General features: G+C 39.0%; 1 protein-coding gene across 1 annotated transcript in view; it reads right to left on the bottom strand.

Moving 5' to 3' along the window:
* LOC122797757 (transient receptor potential cation channel subfamily A member 1-like) overlaps window positions 1-23,382 on the bottom strand; it is a 1,751,748-nt gene that overhangs the window by 1,092,228 nt on the left and 636,138 nt on the right. The window contains exon 17 of the mRNA XM_044066281.1: window positions 21,824-21,826. Within this exon, the coding sequence (XP_043922216.1) occupies window positions 21,824-21,826 (3 nt within the window). The remainder of the gene's footprint in view (window positions 1-21,823; window positions 21,827-23,382) is intronic.

Here is a 23,382-nt window from a genome sequence, read left to right as displayed (position 1 = left end):
ATATAGATGGTTATAATTGTGCAGTTTTCCAAACTGTGCAGTTTTTCAAACATTGTTCCCTAAGGATAATTAAAATGAGGCCGAAGTCTGAGGTTGTAGAAATCTTTTGCATTTTTTAGAGGATTTACTATTGCAGTGTTGCAAATGAAAGTTATATTTTGTGTAAGGGATATACTGAACTTATATGGGAGATAACCTGTTCATAGGAAGAAACAGATTTATAACTGGTCATTTTCAGCAGGTGTGTCATGCTGGAGTTGGTTTAGCAAGTCTTTAGTTTCTTTTTTCATTATATAATGGCAACAAGTGGCAGGATGACTTTATTTTGACATCACACTGATCTGTTATACTAGGTACTGATGGCACAGAGGAGTTTTTTGGGGGTGAAAACCCAATGCTTTTTAACAAAGGGTTGTATTTTTAGTAGGCTAGAAGTGCTCAACAAATTGTAAATGAATGTATGTAAAGCTGTATGTTTTTGTTTGTACTGGGATATCTTTTTGTAGAGGGTATTAAAAGTGAAGTTGATTCTTGTATTTTGATGGAAGATGAGAATGACACTGTAACCTTATGGGACCAAAGCATTTCTTTAGTAATGGTGTTATGTGATTTTATCTGCAGTAGAATACAGAAGACTTTGCAGACATTATAGAATGAACCTGACATTTAGACAGGCCGGGTTACTTGTAGAATAATTCTTACTTTTTAGGAATCATGAATGAAAAATACTAACTGCATACTGTATCTGTCAGGTGACTGCTATAGTCCTGTGCAAAGTAAAAAGGCAAATCGGTAAAGGGTATTAGCAGAAACAGACACACAGACCAATGAGCAGATGTGGGCCTAAGTAATATGCCTATACCCTATCTAATTCAGTTCTTTGATGTGCAGCACATTTGGCAGTATATCACTTCATGGTTTATCTATAAACTGTGAACATGCTGCAATTTGTTGACTTACATTTCACGTGCATTAATAATGATTCTGAGTAGATAATTTTTCCAGACTGCCTCTTAACACAATAGCATGCAACTTGTGAGGCTTTACAGATATTAAAGACAGAAATAAAGAAACAATATTTCTTATTCATGCCTTGTTTACTGTCTGTAACTACCCTTCCATTCCTATATTTTGCAACTGCAACTCCTGTGGTGACATTCAAAAAAAGACTGCTGATGACATCTACAACCCTTTGATATAACACCACCCATTTAATTGTTGGTTAATACCCTCTGTCATTCTATGATGACATCTACAGCCCTTTGACATAACACCACCCATTTAATTGTTGGTTTAATACCCTCTGTCATTCTAGACAGGTCAATGGGAGCTGCTCTATTTGTCCAGCCACAAATTGTTATTTTATCCATTGTCTGAATATATTTCTTTCTAGATCTGCATTATATTTTATTTTTGAAATAGTGCATAGCCTTTTGACTGGATCTACTACAGGTGATTGCATGCTAATAACTCACTGTATATTGCTCACTGCCAGTTGCTAGAAAAAGCAAATGTTCTAATTCCCACTCACATTTCTTCATACCACTCCCCACAACCAGTCCTATAAACTATATAAACCTACCAGAATCTAAACCCTAAACCTAAGATTCCCCCCAGTTCCCAACATAAGTTCTTGGTCCCTTACCCTAAACCTCTTTCTCAAACTCTAAAGCCCCGGTCATTCACAAACCCTAAAACCCCCTTCATACTCTTTAAACCTAAAGCTCTAACCCCTTAAACCTAAATCCCCTGACCATTTTCTAAACCTAAAACTCCCTTCCCATTCTCTAAACTTAAAACTCCACCCCCCGCCTAAACCTAAATCCTCTGATCGCGCTCTAAATTTAAATCTCCCTTCCCATTCCCAAACTCTAAAAGCCCACACCCTAATCCTAACCCCCTCCCCAATCTACATGTATGCATACGTACATATGTGCAAATGTTTCAAGCATGGACAGTAATAATCTTCTAACCTGCCAATATGCCAAAACAGTTATTCCCATAGTAAGTCCCCAGGCTGTTCTTTAAAATATCTACACTAGTACTTGCTTTAATGCAATTTGGTAGTCTGTTCCATGCATCAACTGCACTCTCAGGAGAACCTGTTAGTACACTTCTCATTCCTATAGAATCTTCTAAATAGGTTTCTCTTCCCAAAACTGCTTGTCTGAACTCTTATTTGAGTTTGAGCATGAGTTGCCTAGCAAAGCTATAAACAATTGAGTCCCTGGCTTTGATCCTGCTTTTTGAGAAATAAACACTGATAAAGTTCTTTGTTTACACTGTGCCCCCCCCTTTCTTTTGCATGTTGCTAATTTTAAAAGTTGCAGCCTTACTCAAATTAGTTTGCAATTAAGAAATGAATAGAAATGTAAACAAAAAAACGTTCCCAAAAATAAAGGTACTACTAAATTAAGTTTTATTTGCACATTTCATAACATACAGATCAATATCATGGTATTTCACACAGCTACTCACATACTTAATTCCTCAACCATTACTTCCACTGAGTAAAATATAAGGACAGGTGTGCAAGGATGAACCAGTTAGTGTTTTTCAGAAACAGTTACCATGACTGAGTGATTTTATAAACTTTCAGTGCTTCAGGAGTGGTACTAAATATACATCTAGACTAAATCTTATTGCACTATATTTAGTTTATGACTATCTAAAAAAACACCCAATCCCATAAGTAGAGTTTCACCTGTTCTACTCATTTCTGAATTCCTCTGAATGTCACAGCCATATAACTCATTATAGACCTGTTGTAAATGTATTTTATATTGAGCACTAAAGTATATTTCTCAGTGCAGCACCACGTAAAAGCCACTTAAAAGCATTTATAGCATTTACTGTCTGTTTTTTTTTCCTTGTCTCTGTAAAAAAAAAAAAAAAAATCTCTTGTTTTCCCACCTTACTGAACTAGAGTAGTCCAGTTTCAGAGTTGCTGATCCCTGGGCTTTGTTTTTAGTTCCTGTTACTGATCCATTGCCTTATTAGGAAGGAGGGAAGTTTCTTTGCTTACCAGTGGGAGTGGGAAGCACTGAGCAGCCTTTTTGTCCGAATTGGTGAAGTTTCAGCCAGAAACTAGTAGTCTATTGGTCGTTTTGGGCCAATTCCTAGCTCCTTTCAGCCCCTGCTATAAAACACGCTAAACACGTGTTTTCCAGCTTGTACCAACTCTGCACAGATCCTCGTGGTGGCCTGCAGAGTGATCCACGCAGCAGAGAGCTAAAAGAGTGACTTTCTACCAGATATAAGTATTTTTGTGGCTTTCCCACTGTTATTAAGCTAGCGACTGCATTTCGCCTGTTTTACTGCTACTTTAAGTGATTTCTGCATTTTACACTGTTTATTGCACGTTAAGTTACTAATTGTTGCAAATTGTTTCTGTAGGCTACACACTAAAGTGCGCTAGCCGATTTACAGCATTTATAGCATTTACTGTCTGTTTTTTGGCTTATCCCTGTAATAAAACAAAAAAATCTCTTGTTTCCCCACTTTACTGAACTAGAGTAGTCCAGTTTCAGAGTTGCTGATCCCTGGGCTTTGTTTTTAGTTCCTGTTACTGATCCATTGCCTTATTAGGAAGGAGGGAAGTTTCTTTGCTTACCAGTGGGAGTGGGAAGCACTGAGCGGCCTTTTGTCCGATTTGGTGAAGTTTCAGCCAGAAACTAGTAGTCCATTGGTCGTTTTGGGCCAATTCCTAGCTCCCTTCAGCCCCTGCTATAAAACACGCTAAACTGTACTGCTGATCTAACCAGCATATCCTATAACTGAAAAGTTCATCTCTACTTGATTCCCAAGTAGACTATTCTCTATCTGTAAAGCCTAGCACTTACTCCTACAGTACTTGCACCTTGATAAAGCACTCTTATTATAGATAGTACCCCACCAGCCCAAAACCCACTTCCCGAGTCCTTTGAAAGTTCTTTATCTACTACTTCTAGTATGTCGAGGATCAGTTGCTAGTGTCCTCTCCAGCTCAACTGGTGAACCTGGGAATATTGAGGCAATGTTACAATTGCCTCATGTACACAGACAATCCTCTCCTTCTCCCACAAAACACAAATACATGCGAGAGATGCAACTATACGGCCAAACTGGAGGCTGAGCTCTCTCAACATAGGACTGGCAAGACCAGACAGGAGGAGAAGGCAACCACACACAATACATACCCAGTCACACATGGTACCATCACAACTTCAAATCATACACATACTCACACAAAGACATACTCGGAGGCTCTGGTCAAAAATTTACCAAAACAGCAGAGGCCACCAAAGCAGACACCCAAACAAATACCACCTCACGACCCAACACATGCAACACATAGACCACACAGTCAGAGTGTCAAACAGTCACAGCCCTTAAGGCCAAACAAAATGCCAGACACACTTGTCATTGGTGATTCCATAGTCAGACACACTGACGTCCGCTCACCAGACTGAGTAAGGAGAAGGTCACAGTAAGCTGCCTGTCGGGCGCTAGAATCCGCCACATAACGCAAGCACTCAGGTCTCTCAACAGCAGGTACAAGTACGACTCAGTCATTGTCCATGCTGGTGTCAACGACCTGAGATGTACCTCCTTGGACTACATGAAAGGGACGTCGAGGAGCTCTCTGATTATGTAGCCCAGGCAGGTATGACCCTGACCTTGAGCAGTATCCTACCTTCACCTAGAATGATGCCACAATACAGTGATAAGACGATCAGCTTTAATAATTGGCTTAAATTCTGGTGTCATTCAAAGGGGATCCAATGTCTGTCTGCCTGGGATGACATGCTGGACAAGCCACGCTGCTTCAAGGGACGGCTTGCACCTGTCACCCTGGGCTTCCGGATATTGGCAAAGGCTCTTGCCACCCCATAGTGCCTTTTTAGGCAAGGCTCAAATTCTAAACCTACCACCCTAGAACACCAAAAAAGAAAAAAACTAAGGGTAATGCTGCTCAATGCCAGAAGTCTCAATCTCAAGATGCACGCACTCGAGGCCCTTCTCAATATGGAGAACATCGATGTCTGTGCTGTGACAGAAACCTGGTTCAAGGCTCCTGAGAGCACCCCAGCACTAACAGGTTTCACCTCATATCATACGTTCCGGCCCCAAAATCCGGACAACAACAAGAAAGGAGGGGGGGTGTCCATATTCATAAAGGACACCCACACCTCAAGGTTGGTGGCAACGCACGATGCATCTGAGACCATCCAGGTGCAATTAACCATAGGCAAGACTGCTCTGCAATTTGTAGCATGTTACAGGCCACCCTCTCAAACTCAGGAACCTCACATGGCCTTCCTGAAAACATTGGAGGGGATAAATGTATCTCCAAACACCATCATACTAGGTGACTTCAACTACCCTAATATAGACTGGGAACACTACTCAAGCCCGAACACTCTAACCCAAAGATTCCTGGAGTTCATAAACTCAAATGCCATGGAACAACTAGTCACCATCCCCACAAGAGGTGAAAACATACTTGATCTCATCATCACGAACATGGGATCAAAATGTTCAACACCGGAAGTATACCCCTCACTGGTGAGATCAGATCATAAACTAATCTCGCTGGAGGTCCTCATCCCGCCCCCACCTGAAACAAAAAGACCACAGTGAAAAACTTCTCAAAAGCCGATTTCACACTTCTAAAAACTAGTGTGGTCTCCTTTAAGGCCCCTGAGCCAGTGGTAAACATTACTCAAACCGCTGAATCACTTACAAATGCCTTCTACCAGCACCTACAGGACTGCATGGATCAGGCAATCCCAAACAAAACTAAGACTCTCTGTACCAAAGGCAAGCGTCCAGTCTGGTGGACCCCAGCCATAAACAAGCTCTACAACAAAAGGAGGAAGCTACTACAAGATAGAGCAAAATCCTTGAAAGGTAAGACACCTTTGATCATTATAAGTAAAAACTAAGAGCTCTCATAAAATCATCCAAGGCAAATTTTGAGAGAAAAATCGCCAAGGACTCTAAAGACAATCATAAGGCCTTCTTTAGCTATGTTAGAAACCTAGGAGGAAACTCCCAGATATGCTCAGAATTAGTTCAAAATGATGTGAAAATTACTGAACCTACACACATTGCTAACATACTGGCTGACAGGTTCAGTGCAAACTTCTCCTCCCCGTCCCCCCCAAAAGGAGAGATATCTATTCCAGAGGTTTGTTGCCCCCAAACATCTCCAACGCCCAGGTGAGAACTGCCCTCACTAAGGCAAAAACACAGCATCCATGGGACCGGATGGTGTCCCCGGCTGTGTGCTTCATGAACTCAACGAGGAATTAAACCCACAGTTAGGACAGCTGTTTAATCTTAGCCTCACCTCAGGATACGTACCCAAGGAGTGGCGCACGGCGACTGTGGTCCCACTTCATAAGGGCGGTGCCTCCACAGACCCTGGAAATTACCGCCCCATTAGCTTGACAAGCCTTATCTGCAAAGCCATGGAGAGGATCATAATGGAACTCATAAATAAAGACATAGGGAACTTGCAGACTTTGGATCCAACCCAGTTTGGCTTTGTCAAAGGCAGATCCTGCCTCTTAAACTTGGTTGACTTTTTCGAGACAGTCACCAAGGCCATTGATGAGGGAAAGGCAGTCCATACAGCCTACCTCGACCTGGCAAAGGCCTTCGACACAATACCCCACTCAGGTATCATCGAAAAACTCATCAGCTTGAATGTAAACCCATACATCACAAGATGGGTTGCAAACTGGCTAAGCGACAGAACCCACAGGGTCAGAGTTGCTGGAGCCATGTCAGACTCAAAGCCTGTCACAAGTGGTGTCCCACAGGGCTCAGTCCTGGGTCCACTCTTGTTCGGCATCTACTTTTCTGAAGTACAAGCAAACACAGGAGGGTTATGGCTGACAAAGTTTGTAGATGACTGCAAACTGGGCGCCATAGTCGAAAACACATCTGACACAGATATCCTCCAGAAGGGCCTCACAGAAACGGATAACTGGTGCCAGAGCCATGGCCTGAAGTTAAACGCCAAAAATGCATAGTCATACCCTTCGGGAAAAACAAGGTTACCCCTAGCTACCATATAGGTGACAATCCACTGAGCACAGAAAAGTCATCAGGGATCTGGGGACCCAAGTTGACAGTAGTCTTCGTTTGACACTCATGTTGCTAAAGTAGTTAGGAAAACCTTCTATATCGCCCACCTGATCATGAAGGGATTCACATCTAGATCAAGGGAGGTCATCGTCCCCTGTACTCATCACTCATTAGACCTATGATTGAGTACAATGCCCGTTGGAATGTATCTGACCAGACACCTGATGCAGCTTGAAAGGCCCCAAAAGTTCCTCACCAAAAGGATAAAGGGTCTCAAAAATATGTCTTATGCTGCCCGACTGAAAGAACTCCAGCTTTATTCAGTCTCATACCGCTTGCTCAGAGGTGACCTGTGCCTGACATATAAGGCCATGTCAAACCCAGATTTGATGAATATGCTTCACCTCAAAAATCTAGATCCCTCAGAACCACAAGGGCGGAGACTTAAACCTTGACACGGTTATAAATAGAACGTGCTGGAGGGACAGATTCATCACCCAGAGACTCCCTATGCTGTGGAACAAAATCCCGGTACATGTGAGGCAGAGCACCTCGCTGGCCTTGTTCAAGAGGAATCTTGACCAATGGATGGGAGATCGCAGATATACCCCAGGGATTACTTCAGTGTCACTGCTTGACAGAGGCACAGAAAAATGATAGGCATAGTTTTTATTCAAACTAAAGGGGTGGCGAAAGCCACATAACTATGGGCTAGGCTTATAAATGCCCTTGGGCAGATAGCCTAGTATGAACCTATGAACCTATGAACCTAAGAACAGCAAATCATACTCATTTTATGAATAATTGTTATATTTTTTAAAGCCTTTTTTGTTGTTGTTCATTTGCTGTATACACTTTCTTTCCCATTATTAAATAGTGTACTACATGCATGCGTGCATGAATAAAGATAGAACTTAACCATTATTCACTTAACAAACAAGCACTATTATAGCAAGTATTTATTAAAACTGGACTCATTTTTGTCTTGCAATCCTTTTGAGCTTGAAAACAAACAGCTTTAGCTTGTTTGGGGTAATTTTTAACTTTCTTCTTATGAGTGTATGAAATTTGCTGGATTTGTGTGTTTTGTTTGTTCCATGTTTGTATTTTTTTTCTCAACTTTCTTTGGCATTTTAAGTGTGATTTTACATTCAACTGCATCATTTGATTTGCTGCTCTATTTTGCTGTCTGCTTTATGCTACATTTACTTACTGCATACTGCTTCTGAATTGACCAATTCTAACCAAGTTCGACATTGATATCACTGCTAATGACATCAGAGATTTTGTTTTTATACCAATTTCTTTCTATGACCCTTTAAGGTACATTTACTGTTAATTTGTTAATGTTCTTTATTGTTTTAGAGTTTTGTTCCTTTGAGATATTTTTTGGATGTGACTTTACAGCATAGCAAAGCTCTGCTGCTTCATTAGGCTCAGCTGCTTTGTGCTGTATTTCTGTACTCCTTGTTGATACTGCATTGATCATTTCTAATTAGATTTAACCAAGCTACCAGTCGTAAAGACATCGGGGAAGTGTTTGGCTTTTATTTAATCTAGCTCCATTGGTGTGCTTTTAAAGTACATTTTTCTAATAATTTGTTCCACAGTTTTATTTACTTTGCACACTTTTTTATTCAGAGTAGGAATGCTGATGTCAGTCTATGCAATCTACTGGCTCCAAGATTAATTTATTATTGCCATTCTGGCTGGTTGTGACCTTTTAGCATAGATTTTATATTATGCTGCATAGCAAGATCTGCTGCTGAGTTTAGTTAGGCTGTTTTTTACTGCATTTCCATGCTACACAAAACTACTGAACTGCCCAGCTCTGTCTGGCTCTGACCTTACTACCAGTCTCAAAAATATCACATAAGTATTTTTTTATTATTTTAATCCAGTTCTGTATGTGGGCTTTTAAATTAATTTATTGCTAATGTGTTAATATTGCTTATTTATGCCAGGGTTTTGTTTACACTGGGCATGTCTGTTTTTCTGTTTTCTTTTTGTAGTGAGAGTAGAAAATGTGTTGATATTTCTGGATCCTTCATACTTAATTCAGAGTTGCCTTTATGTCTTGTTTTGAATTTTAAATGTAGCTTGTAAATTAGACTGCATAGCAAGAATAGCTGCTTCATTTGGCTGAGGTGCTTTGTGCTGCATTTTCTTGTAACAAACTGCTATACACTGACAAATTAAATTTGACAACACAGTGTTAGCAGACTGACTTCTATGAATGCTCAAAGGATTAACCTCAGAGCAAAAACCCCACACGCCATGCTAATTATTAATGTCAACTCTGAGACTAAACCAAGCAACAAAGAAAACCTGTGAGGTGTATACTAACAACTAGAAAAAAAGCAAAAAAAACTCAAACATATTGGAAACAAACAAAAATAACTTTAATAGAACTCATTTTAAAACAGGCCTTCATAAGAATCACATGACAAAAAAAAAGTCACTTCCTTTGTAAACAAAATGAGAACCAATCACATGATATAGACAAACTAATCAAAAAAGGAGAATGGATTATATTTCCTGTTTAAAAAATCGTTTTAGTGTTTTTGTCAGTAAAATAGTGGTCATCAGAGTTTGAATTAAATATTTTCAGAAAGGCCACATTTTCTAGTAATTATTGTATTACTACAGCAGACATCCATTGTGGCAAAAAAATTAAGAGGATAAATGATCAGATTGAGCCATCTGGTTTCTAATGATATATTATTCTGAAGCAAACTATATAATTTGATGGACATGTTAACTGAAATTGCCTGTGAAGTCAATGACAAAAACAATGTTTTGTTTGCCCTGTTATTGAAGTGACCACAGAATTTGTTTATTAATTAAAAAGCTGGAAATGTCTGATGGTTATTCTAGGTCATTAATTTTGTCTTTCAACCCACAGGGCGCAGACATAAAAAAAATTATGAAAAAATTGGTCAGTTATGTTAGGAACAACAGGGCTTGATGTTAAGCTTGGTTCAAAAAAAGACAAAAATTTAAAATGATTAATGGAGAGAGGTTGTAACACTAAGCATGGCTTAGGAATTAGGAATATTGAGGGAATTAATAAATTTGCTAACTGCTCCCAATACAGATACATTATAGATACAATCAATGCTACAGTGGCCAACTTCCCCAGGGTTATTCCTTATAAGGGGTAAATATAGTTGTGCCACTTGTGAATTAGTGCATTTGATGATTTGTGCAACAAGTCTTGCATGTGATATGGGAGAAAGGAAAATAATGTTTTTTGCTTGTATATATGAAGACAAATTAGAAACAAGAATGTTGCATTTGCAACTTTTACTGAATGCCACTCAAACACTTGGCCTCAATGAATACCTCTCATTGAATTCTATTTTACATGAAAAAGCAGCAATATTATAAAGTAATTTTCATTTTTTTTATTTAGAATGTTTAAAATGGATTGTTAAACTGTTTAAAATAGATTGTTGAATGTCATGATTTTAAATGAACATTTTAGTGTGGTTTTGTATTTTGTTATTTTTTCATATGATTTTCATATGATTGTTCCTTGGCTCCAGAAGCTTGTCACCATCAATAATACCAACAGAGGTATAGGATATTAAAACTTTGCAAGAATGGGTTTTTGTAAAGGAAGCATGAACTCAAAGTATAAGGATATCATGAAATAGATCATAAGGGTTTTTTGTCAATTTGTTTGTACAGCAGCTACAATGATCACTAAGTCTGGCATTATAGTGTTTTGAATTTAGTGGATACAATAAGCACTACAAAAGTACACTTACCACTTGCCATAAGTTTTGCATTTCAAGCACTCGAGACAATAATGTATACCAACCATCGGAATGTTGAAGGCACAAAACAGATTATAAGCATGGCTCATTGGGAATCCTTGGATCAGGAGCTGCTACCAGCACTCATACGAGGTTTTCATGAAAAATGAAATGAAATTGGCACAGACGATCAAGCATATGCCACTATGGCATTGATGGCTGTATTTTAATGTCAGACCTTTCAGGTAAGTGCACTGTTAGGCCATTTGGGTACCAGTGCTTAAGATTCATTGCACTGGAGGAGATAATTCACTTTTTCTCCACAAAATACGATAATCTGGCTGATGGTCAGCAAAACTGATTATCTTATAAAACAGCAATGGAATAAAATGCAAATTATGACTCATTCATTGGGCATTCACCTTATGGAATTAGTTTCATAGGTTCATAGGAGGTTACTAGGATAGCAGCCCTAGAGCCTTTACAAGCCTAGCCATGTTAATCCCAAGTATCTTCATTTGTTCTTTTTGGGTAGTTCACAGAACAAATTTATGAACAGAGTGGGTCTGTAATCAGCACCAGCTGCCCCCGTCCATGAGAGACATGGGTGCCACCCCAGAGGCAACTTTGCAGTCTCCCATCCATTTATCTAGGTTGCTTTTAAATAGGGTCAGTAAGGCGCTCTGTTTGATGTGAATAGGAAGTCTATTCCAGAGAAGCATCAGTCTCTGGCAGACATATCTGTCTCTCCAGCATGTTCTGTTAATGTCACAAGCTAGGTTGAGATCCCTAGAGTGAATACAATGTGACTTGTGGATGTACAGCATTTCCATTAGGGTAGGGTTGGAGATTGCACTAAAGGCCAGGCACAAACCACATCTCAGCAGCCTATAAGATACAGAGTAAAGTGACAGGTCTTTCAGCCTGGCTCCATAGGTCATGGTTTGGAGTCCATGTATTTTCTGAGTGAGAAACCTCTTTGGTCTCTCCAGCTGCTTCCAGCTGCTGCAGGTGTCCAGCGAGATAGATTAAAAAGGGTGCATTATACCCTATTACTGGTCTGATGAGGGTTGAGTACAGTGGAGTTATAATATCCCCAGATCTGGATGCTTTGCTGTTGCTTATGAGGTGCACTATGTAGAAGGCTTTCCTTACCACTGTGGAAACTTGGTGGTTGAAGTTCAGATTGCTATCAACCTGTGTTCTCAAGTCTGGCACCACTGGGATGGAACTCATAAATGTGCTGTCAATATTGCAATTTGTAGGGAATTCCATTTTGCCAAAGGGAATAATAATGCACTTTTTTGCATTTAGTTTTAATGCATATCATTTGTTAGTGTTAGCACATGTAATATGCTGATGTTGTTGGAGGACTCAGTGATTGCTTGCAGTTTGCAATCACCAGTGAACTTGGTAAGCCATAGGCCATCTACTTTGACCCTGACTTCTAAGAAATAGATGCCAAACAGTAAGGGGCCCAGCAGACACTCCTGTTGTACTCCATTGGTGATGAGTCACTAGTTTTGAGAGGGTGTATTCTGTAGGTGAACTAATTGGCTACCCATCTAGTAATGTAAGGGTTAATCCCTATCCGGGAGAGTTTCTCAATGATGCCTAAATGAAGAATTGTGTCGAAAGCCTTGGCAAGGTAGAGATAGGCTGTGTGCAGAGTCTTACCTCCATCCATGGCTTTAGTGACACTCAAAGAAGTCTATCAGGTTTAATAACCATGCTCTACCCTTAATGAAGCCAAACTGGGTTGGGACCAGCATTTGGAGGTCACCTATATCCTTGTTGATAAGGTCCATGATAATTCTTTCTATGGCCTTGCAGATGAGGCTGGTTAGACTTATGGGTCTGTAGTTCCCAGGGTCATTTAATGGCCCTTCTTTGTGCAGGGGGATTACTGTTGCTGTTCTCCATTCTGCAGGAACATAGCCAGTTTTCAAGCTATGACTAAACAGAACACCAAGTGGGTCTGCTAGGTCTTGTTTTAGATTGTTTAGTAAACAACCTGGGATATTATCTGGTCCCATTGAGGATGTGTTTTGGCAGACAGCTGGTGTCAGGTATGCTTTGGGATAAGATAGGTGGTGATAGGGGATGAAGTTTGTGTTGAATCTGTCAGCTAGCAGGTTGGTGACATCTTCTGGTGTAGTACGTGTAATCCCATCTACAACCAGTTTGGCACATAGCTGGACATTCCCTTTTAGACTTTGGACATAGTTAAAAAATGCCTTATAATTATCCTTGGCTAGGGATACGATTTTAGTTTTGCATTTTGCTTTAAAAGACTTTACAAGATTTCTGATTTTCTTGTTTAGGCTTAAGGAGGAATTCTTTCCCTGTAGAGTCATATTCCTCTTTCTTTTGGACAACAGTTTTTTCTTGTTGTTATATACCCTATTTATACTTGAGGTCCACTGTGGTGGCTTGTTTTTATGGGAAGACCTGGTTTTGATCCTGTCAGGTACAACAGAGTTTATGTAGTCACTTAGGTGTTTGTACAGGGCATTTGCATGCACTTCTGCATAGTGATCATTGATGTCTGTGACTACAGGTAGTATGAAGCTTTTTATACCATCGCTTTGTAGGCTGTAGTTAACTTTGGTAAAGTTTTTTTATACAATTTTTGTTTCTGTGAGGGTGTGACTTCCAGTAGTTACTTCAAATGAGACTGACTTGTGGTCTGACCTAACCAGAGCAGGCACCACACAGAGGGAATTACAGTGACCCCCCTCCCATGTTGGTGATTACTATGTCCAGAACATTACAGCCCCTAGAGGGAGTGCAGACTGTCTATTCCAGATGATTTGTGTTAACAAAGTCCAGGAACCTCTGGGCAAGCTTGCTTTTGCTCATGTATGTCCACCAGTCTATAGAGGGATAGTTGAAATGTCCCATAACTAAGGTGTTGGGCTGTATGGTGAGGGATTCCAGTAAATCTAGGTAGGTGGTGTGCTTATCCTGGTTCATGGTGGGGGGTCTATAACTGGCAATGATGCGGTATGGTACTTTTCCAATAGTTAATTGGATATGGAGTAGTGAAAGAATTGCTAAGACTATAGTTTATTGGAATTAATGGGAAACAACTGAAATGAGACTAGAATGAATGTCTTTCTCTGTTAATTACTCAAACTTGTGCTGCACAGGTGCCAATCTGTTCTTTATTGGCCAAATCTTCTTTTATACTTTTTGGAATAAATCCTTTACATGCTGTAGTTTGGTTAAGAATGCATTATCAGATGTTAACAATATCAAAATATTGTCTCCAATAACAGTGCTGATAAACAATAACAGTCTGAAGAAATTCTGGAATGCTGAATAACATTAACAGTGCTTATAAATATCCAAAGTTGCTGCAAGTATATTCTGATTCTCCTATATAATATCAACTAAAACAGTCTTTTCCTCCTGAAAAGTATAGATATTTGACCTGACTTTTCTACTCAGGCTTGAGTGACTGTACTGTAAAGACCTTTTGCATATCAGTTCAAACGCTAACTTGACTGACCAACTAACTGTGTCTGAAGTATTTCCTAAAAATACCAAAACCCTGTAATGTTTTACATGCCTTTTTAGCCTTAGCTTCCAATGTTAGTCATGTATGGGCCTCACAGTCTATTCTTTATCTAGCATTCCATTGTAAGTACGCATGTCTTTCCCTTGAGAAAGGAACATTCTGTAGCTCTCCCTGAAAAGTGCTATTTCTGCAAATCTCATGTTTAGCCAGTAAGATTATCTTTTCTTTTCTACTGAACTGTCTTTCGTGAAACTGAATGCATACATGAAAACAGAAGTCTGACTACATTTTCAGTCCTATTATTCTACTGTAATGTACTATAGTGAACTTACTAAGAATACAGTGAAAACCCTCAGTCTAGGAGTTTGAGAGAGTCATACAGTTTGACCAGTTTCAAAGTGTATTTGTTTTTTATGAAGAAGGATACACATCCACCTTTGGTTCCTTCATGTTCATTTTGAGGTCTGAATGTATGGAAGGCATTGTAGCCTTGCATGGCTGGGTTGCTCTCATCAGCCTTGAACCATGTCTTGTAACTGCATAGACATCAGCATCCTCCAAGGTGAGGAGTGCTGCCAGGGAGTGCAGTTTCATGTTTAAACTCCTAGCATTAAGCAGCATGACCTTGAGTTTGTCTCAATTAGACTTTGATACACTGGAAAATATGTTGTTTTGACATTGCATAAGAAAGGCACTATGAGGAAGACAAGGGCCTTTGCCAGTATTCGAAAGCCTGGGGTGACAGGTTTAGACCATCTCTAGCAAAGCAGTAAAGTCTGTCTAGCATATCCTCCCAGGCTAACAGATACTGGATCCTCCTGGACTGACACCAGAAGCTGAGCCAATTATTGAAGTCAATCATGTTTTTGTTTATATTGTGGCATCATTCTGGGTGAGGGTAGGATACTACTTAGGGTTAGGGACATACCTGTCTGGGACACATAATCAGAGAGTTCCATCATGTCTGTCTTCATGTAGTCCAGAGCGGTATGTTTCAAGTCATTCACTGTAATGTGGGCTATGACAGAATCATAATGGTACTTGTTGTTGAGTTACTTGAGTGCATGCATTATTTGTTGGATCCTGGCACCTGATAAGCAGCTGAGCATGACCTTCTCCTTGTCCAGTCTAGTGAGGGGGAAATCTGTGTGTCTCACTATGGAGTCACTTATGATTAAGACATTTGATGTGTTTTGCTTTAGGAGCTTCTTTGTTGAGACATGGGTATGTGTGTTGATATGTGTAGTGGTTTCATTTTACTTAGTGGTGAGTGTGGGTGGTGTGCATTTGGGAAATCTCTGTTCTTTTGGTAAGCTTTTAGTGAGTACCTCTGCATATGTGGGTTTATGTGTCGTGACCATATTTTGTGTGAGAGGTGAGGTCTGCGTGAGAGGCAAAGTGTGTGTGCTGACAACATGTTATATGTCTAGATTGTTTTTATGTGAGAGAATTAACTCCAATTCCACAGTATATTTGCATCTCTCAAATAGGGTGTTAGTTTGCTTTAGAAGTAAATGGTTGTCGGCATACATGACGCAATTGCAACATTGCTTCAAGATGCCCATATCAATCAAGCTGGCAGGAGAAATGATGGGAAACTACCTGCCCATTGCAGGAGGATTATTCTGAATGTGGCATTTGGAAGGAAGTGGGTTAACTTGGCTTAGTCATAAACTGAAAAATGAAGCAGTAATTCATTAAATATATTTAACAAAGTTCAGTGCTGGCTTAAAATATACTTGTTTTTCATTGTTTTTTCAGTGGATGCCTTGGATTTCAGTATGCACTCCAGACCTCTGACTAAAGTTGCAAACATTGAGCAGCGCCTGTAAACTGAATGTAAACCCTTGCAAGCACAAGGCTTATGTACAGGCAAAATTAAACTCTTTTAACACAACTACCAATGGGAAATCCCCAAACTGAGCCTTTCTTCAGCAATCCTCAACACGGATGGGTTCTGAGCTACACAATTCTGCCACAAGGGTGCAGGGAGGCCCTTATAATGTAAGATGACTGGTTTAAGAGTATAATGATATCAAACTGTCTAGATTCAGCCGCTCTGAATCTAGCCTATGCTATGTAAGGCAAGGAAACACAATTTCTAGATGCGAAGGAGAGCCAATTAAATGTCAAAGTAAGAGTCTTTAGTAGTACTGTACTATTAGATAACCTGCAGTGGTACCACCATCTGCACAAACTGGCAGCTCTTCGAGCAACTGTGAACACTGGGAGACTATAGATAGTGTTTCCTATACAGGATTTTAAACTAGAGAGGTTTGCTTATATGCAAGCATGGGAAACCACATTTGTGCATACCAGCACAAATAAGCTATCAACCAGTAGTTCCCACCTTGGATGGGTTAAATTTAGTTCTCTGCTCCATCCAGAGTACAAAAAAAAAACCCCAATGTAAAACAAACTGGCTTTGAGCTCAAGTTCAGTAACAAATGCTTTACAACGGAAGTAAAAATTCTGTCAATGTCAGGAATCCTTAGAAAAAAATCAGTATTCTTGAGAAGGGTTCACAACACACACAAACTTTGCAAAACCTAGAAATATTTTGGCAGACACAGAAGGTTTGGCAAACTCAGAACAGCTTTTGCAGTATCAGAGGAAGTTAGGAAATATCAGAATAGTGTTAAAACAACCTAAGAGCAGTACAGTAAAAAACAAACAGTTTCTTTAAAAGGGCAAGCTGAGAAACAGTGATAAATTCAACAAAATAAATATATGCAGCACAGAAGTGTTAAATATCACTGAAACAGTTAGAGCAAGTGCAAAAATATACTTATATCAGCTTTGTAGGTCCAGCTGGTTTTAGAAGCAATCCAAGTCTTGCAGTCACCGGTGTCCAAGCCAGACACAAGGAAGCTCTAAATAAATGAGCACAATCTCACAAAAGTGTAAATCTTTTATACCAGAGGGATGAAAGACTATTATAAATTTAAACCCTCAGGCCAATCAGATAAATTATTTTGTTGATTCAGGGTAAAGATATTCATTTCTTGCAATGGAGAACAGGAGAAAAGGGTAGCATGCAGGCAAAAAAACACTTGAAAAATTCCTAGATATATGAGTATTAATCCCATATGCCTAACTGTCTTCATTGCCATTTTTTTTTTTTTTTTTTTTTTTTTAGAATAGGCATGGCCATAGGTTAGGCTCCACTGAGGCCAGTGTAGAAACAATAAAGGCAGTAGACAGATAGCCCTTCAAAACATATGTGCAGTGCATACAATAAAAATTGAGGGGCTGTAAAATATGTAGAACTATCATAGCAAGGTAGAGCAAGCTAAGAACATGCCTTAAGTGTTTAAAGTTGGGTACTAACCAACCTTTTTGTCTTATAGGAGTCCAAGTGGCTTTGATTGTCAGCCACTTTTTTGTTTTCTAAACAGCAAGGAGACCCCAAGTATAAGCAAGAGGCCAAAAAGTAGAAATGCAATCAAATGAAGCATTAATCAACAGGGAGAGCATTCAGGGGATTAGATGAAATTAGTTAGTATCCATGATCACCAACAAAAATGAAAAACAGGCACAGCCTGAACTATTAGTAATCTACCTCAGTGAAGAAGTTTAGGGTCTGTAAAACATAAATCATTGTTGAAATGGTTAAAGGCATCAATTATTAAAAAAATCCAAATTTGTTAATCGTGCGGCCTGAGATTCTGATTGTTTGGTGTGGCAGTACAGTAAGAAGTACAATGCTAGTGGGAGTGCACAAAAATGTGTAAATAAGAGAATAGCAGTATAGTAAGATGTACAATGCAAGTGAAAGTGCACAGCAATGGGTAAATAACAAAATGGCAGTACAGTAAGATGCACAATGCTAGTGAGAGTGCACAAGAATGTATAAATAAGAGAATGGCAAAGGAGGTAAGGTTCACAGGTTTCATTGTCTTGAGGCACCTTGATGTTGAGGATGACAGTCCCTTGTGGTAGAGGCCAGACAGAGCACACATAACAGTTGTAGATTAGGATATCCTCAAGTTGCACATCTATCTGTTATTTGAGGACATGGTAGGCATTAAGGAATAGGTAAGAAGAGCATCAGAGAAGAGATAGTTGAGAAGCAGATAGGTAAAAATAAAAAAAGAAAAAGGGGAGAGGAGTAAAATGTGGAACAATTAAGGATGTAGGAGGAAGCTAGTTCAAGCAGAATGAGCAGGGAACAGTCGTACAATTCTTCAAAATGTCAGAATGCCTAGCGAGACAAAGATTTTGGGATTTGGGATGTTGGAAGCTCCATCTGGTTAAGAAGGTAGGCTGCAACCTCAATGCCTGCACATCTGAAAAAGTTGGGTAATTGCCGGCTTGTGGTAAGTATGAAAGGCTGGATGTCTTTATATCCTAAGTACAGCAAGGTAATTGTAAGAAAATAGCATGCTCCTCCATGAAATTTTCCTGGGGCAGCTTAATGCTCTCAAGAAGGACTTGATTTTAACAAAAACAAAGGTGATGCAGTTGTTGAACCGCACTTTGCTGAGTAGAAATTTGTCATTATTTAGTTTTTGGATGGTGAGCTTTGTCTTATTTTTTCAATGCCTCCTACAGGGATTGCACAATGGCTTCCAGAGGAAGGTGTCCATAGCTGCTCATTCATTCTCCTAAAGATGTGTGTTGTATATTAGAAGATATTAGGGAATGGGCCAGCTGCTGGTGCCCCAGAATTCAGTGACACATTCTACTTAATCCCCTCCCCAGTTTTACGACTTGAATCTTCACAATGACTGCCTGGTCGCAGCAAGGCATGCATCTATTCACAAAAATATCTCCGTGACTCAACAGTGTTCTACCTCTTCAGCTGTGTGAGCCATCTGGGCATTTTCCACCAATGATCACTCACACACTGGGAGGTGCTGATAATGTAGTAAGCCTTTCTCTACAGCCTGAATTAGCAAACTGTCTTTTCCCAATCAATATCATCTTACTTTGCCTGGCACCTCCAGTGTCCATGCTTGTAGCTAAACCATAGTCACCTGAGTCTTATTGAAGACTTCATCCCTTTATGCTACTGGGTTGGGCCCAAACTGCATTTTTTTTAATTTTTTATATTCACAGTTCAAACACATATAAATATCTGCTCTTTTTCACAATGTTACACATTTGTAAGTCATGGTCTATAATGTGAAACCAACATTTCCAAACCATTTGTGTGTCTGGACTTCTCCAGATATGCAATTGCATATGTTCCTGTACCATTGCACAAAGATTAATTATTAGCCACTTGAAGTTCTAATATGTGGTTTATACTGCACACTAGACAGCAGGATTGTGGACAATGTTTAGGAATCCCAGCCCACAAGTCTTTTTTAAGAAGAGCAAATAAAACAATTTTAAAGAAAATCTGTGAAGTTATTCAGCACATTCCCAAAGCACATTTTCTATAGTCATAACCTACAGGCAACAAAAACAGAATACAGAATATAGAATAGCAATAGTATTCCAAGAGAGAGGTAAGGTGCTAATTTAGCTCATCTAAAAACTGATTAGGTGGCTTGATATCTATTTTGAGCCCATCTACATGCTTAACAAATTGAACAAATATATAAATCAATGAATAAAGTACAGTGTTTAATATTTATGTAAATTATGCCACCTGCATAAAACTGGAAACTGTAATATAGTTTCCATCTGGATGTGGCAGACTAGGAAGATGCCTTTTCAACCACACCAAGTTTATGGGAAGATTTTATCAGTGTTGAATATCCTTTTTTTGTTTTGGTTACAAGTCCATCTCCCATACAGATCATTTCCTTGGCAGCTTTAGAATGACTTCAAAAATGGCAGTTGTAGAATGTCCCTCTTGACCTATTTTGCCCTGACTTATTTTTTTTTTCACTGAATAACAACCAAGACTGTTTTTAAGTTTTAATGTACATACTGGTTAGTGTATTTTGTTTTTAAGGCAGTGCTTTGTTAAATGATGAGTATTTAAAAAAAGGTTTGATTGTTTACTACCTCCTAGCTTCATGGTTCAGAAGTAAGAATACTTCTGATTGACAGAGCCTTGACTCAACTGAAAGGAACATACAGAATTTCATACCTAGTAACTAAAGAGGCATGTAATGCCATAGCCAAAAATGTTGTCATACCAAGAATTCAATATGCACTAATACTGATCTCATGTTACTCACAATAAAATACCAATTTAATACAAATGGCAAAAAATAAGATACTAAGATTTATTCATACAAAACAAAGACTAGCAAACCATTGCTAAACCATAGGAAAAAAAAAGAAAAAAAAGTGGTTCATGGTTAAAGCCAGAACTGCCATTTTCTTAAACACACTCACAGTCAGCCTGCTAAATAATGGTTACAGTCCTCCTCTGATTTCTTTTTTCATGAGAGATATGCATAACCATCTACAAAGTCAAAGTAATTTACAGTTACAAAGGCCATTATGCACCTTAAATTCCACTGAAAAGGAAAAGTTTTATAGATTGCCTTGACATTATGCAATAATTTGCCTGTTGAAATATAGCCTTTGAACTAACCATATTTCCAAGACAGCTAAAAACACATCACAAAACATGGTATAAATGCAAATGTTTGAATAATGCAGGTCAACCATTTTGCAGTTTGCACATTACAATATCCCATGTAATACTTCAAATTTACAGTTTGATAACCATTGCCACACTGTTTTTTCAGCATACTATTTTAATGATTAATCTCTGTGCGCCTTTGCATATTTTGTGTATTGGCATATTTTGTATGTTACAAAGAGCACTGTATAAGTAATTTAGCTGCTCTGTTATTGCCTGTGGACCTGGGCGATGGCTGAAAAAGTTCTTTGGACCAGCCCAGTTACCCAGTTAACTAAGTGAACCAATAAGAAAATAAACAAATAAATCAATAAATAATGTACAGTGTTTAAAATTTCTATAAACTATGCCACCTGCATACAAATATGGGAAGCATAGAGTTTACTGGAACACAGTAATACTGAAACTTGAAGAATTGCACTGCTTTTCATTAATTTAGTATTTTGACACATTCTGGTTGCATTTCTTTTGAGATCACAGTAATTTAAGGCAACAAAGCTCTTGCTTTATCACTGAGGTGTTACAATATCAGGGTTTGTTTATTTGGGGCAGTGGGGATGCAAGTGATGTGGGGGTGAAAGCAGCTTGCTCACTGCAAAACTGGTTACTTTTGTTTAATTCTCTCAGCTGTCACTTTCATGGCAGCAGTAATCTGTGCAGTGATGATAAGCTTCCCTATCCCTTAATAGTCCTGAGTGGAAATTTACCAAGCATCAGTAGCTTGCAGAAAAAAAGACGAATTGCATAAGAGTGAACACTGTCTCCCACAGGAAATGATTGACAGTGTGATTTCTAATCATTTGCCAGCAATGATTCACTTTTTAGGGAGATTTTTCCCTTTTTTGTATCGGGTGCAACTTTGCAGTTAGTATATGTAAATCTGCAGTCTCCGTGGGGTGGAGGTGGACTTACCACCTGCAAAACACAACAACAAAAAAATGAGTTTTTCATCTTCTTGGTTTCAGGCATTTTCTTTTCATTGTTTTGAAGCAACAACATTCAGGACGTTAGAATTTTATAGTAGAACCGGTGATAATATTATGTTCATCAAGGAACCATCATTCCCAAGTACATAATGTGCTCTGATCCTGATTCCAAAGAAAGTGGTTGCTGAAAAGTGATTTTGATGGCACTATTAATGTATTTTTTGTTTTTATTTTGTCTTGAAATTCTATAATTCAGAATTACAGATTCAGTAAACAGCACCTTATCTGATAATCTAAGATAAGTCAGTTTAGTGCGTGATTTCTGAGAGAATAATGAAATGAAATTTGGAAGGCAGGACAAGATACGTTAAGAAGGAGGGCTGGAGAAACGAAATTACACTTTACACAATATCCTGTTTTAGATGTTAATACTACAATTCAAAGACAAGTGGGTTCTGATTCTTCAGTATTTAACAAAATGCATTGGAGGGCTTTCACCAGGATGGTCACTACCCTAAAGTGTCTTTTAAGTTGCATCCTTGTAGTTAAATAGTCAGAGGTGGAATAAGGGAGGGACATGCCATGATAGGCAGTCGAGATAGATCTCAAAATCTACAATCACTGCACCAAACAACACACTGACACTGATGAATGATAATGGGATCCTGTAATATTCATCTTATGCATGCATGTTGTTGTCCTAAGGTTGCTGATAGTCTGAAGAAGTACTGACAGTATTCTCTGCTCTCTGTCATGCTTGTCATACTAGAAGAGAAGTATGTGTGTGTGTTGTGGGGCAGTAGCAGGGGAAGCAGAGTGTTAGTTTTACTAAAATGACTTCAACCGTGAAGTTTCACAACAATGACTAGATGTGCTTCTGTGGCTGCAGTAAACAGGTGATGTGAGTTTTAACTCCCACAAAGCTGTCAGCAATATTAGTGTGTGATAGATCTAGCAAGATTAGATATGAATTCCATCAGTGAAGAACATTAATATACATGGGGAAATGGCCATAAAGGTGTAAGTATGCACCTCTACCTCATCTAAATTAATTTTATACTTTACAGCTGTAGTTTATACTTATTATCATTAATGCTCCATGATTTTGCCTGCCAAAGACTGACCCAAGTACATTCCAGTGCAGACATACAGACAGCGCTTAGAATTCCATCAGCTACCCCATAAGCATTCTCATAAATAGATCTATCCAAGAAGCCTATGTACCATCCATTTGGAAGAAAGCTTAAATCATACCCTTACATAAAGGCGGTAATAATTCAGACATCTCAAATTTCTGCCCTGTAGCCATTCTATCTCCTATTTTTAAAATAATGGAAAAATGTATTCAGATTCAACTGATGGATTACCTATCCAAAAACCAACTACTTTCCACAACTCAGCATGGATTCTGCCCCGGCTATAGTACTACAACTGTTCTCCTATCCTTCCTAGACACTGTTAACCACAGCTGCAATGATGGTAAACTTGTCTCTGCACTCTTTCTTGATCTCTCTGAAGCTTTCAACACCATCTCCCATCCTCACC

Source organism: Protopterus annectens, chromosome 3.part1 (assembly GCF_019279795.1).
Source record: "Protopterus annectens isolate FY-2018-M chromosome 3.part1, PAN1.0, whole genome shotgun sequence".
In the NCBI taxonomy this organism is placed as follows: domain Eukaryota; kingdom Metazoa; phylum Chordata; order Ceratodontiformes; family Protopteridae; genus Protopterus; species Protopterus annectens.
This window is presented reverse-complemented; position numbering and strand designations above follow the sequence as displayed.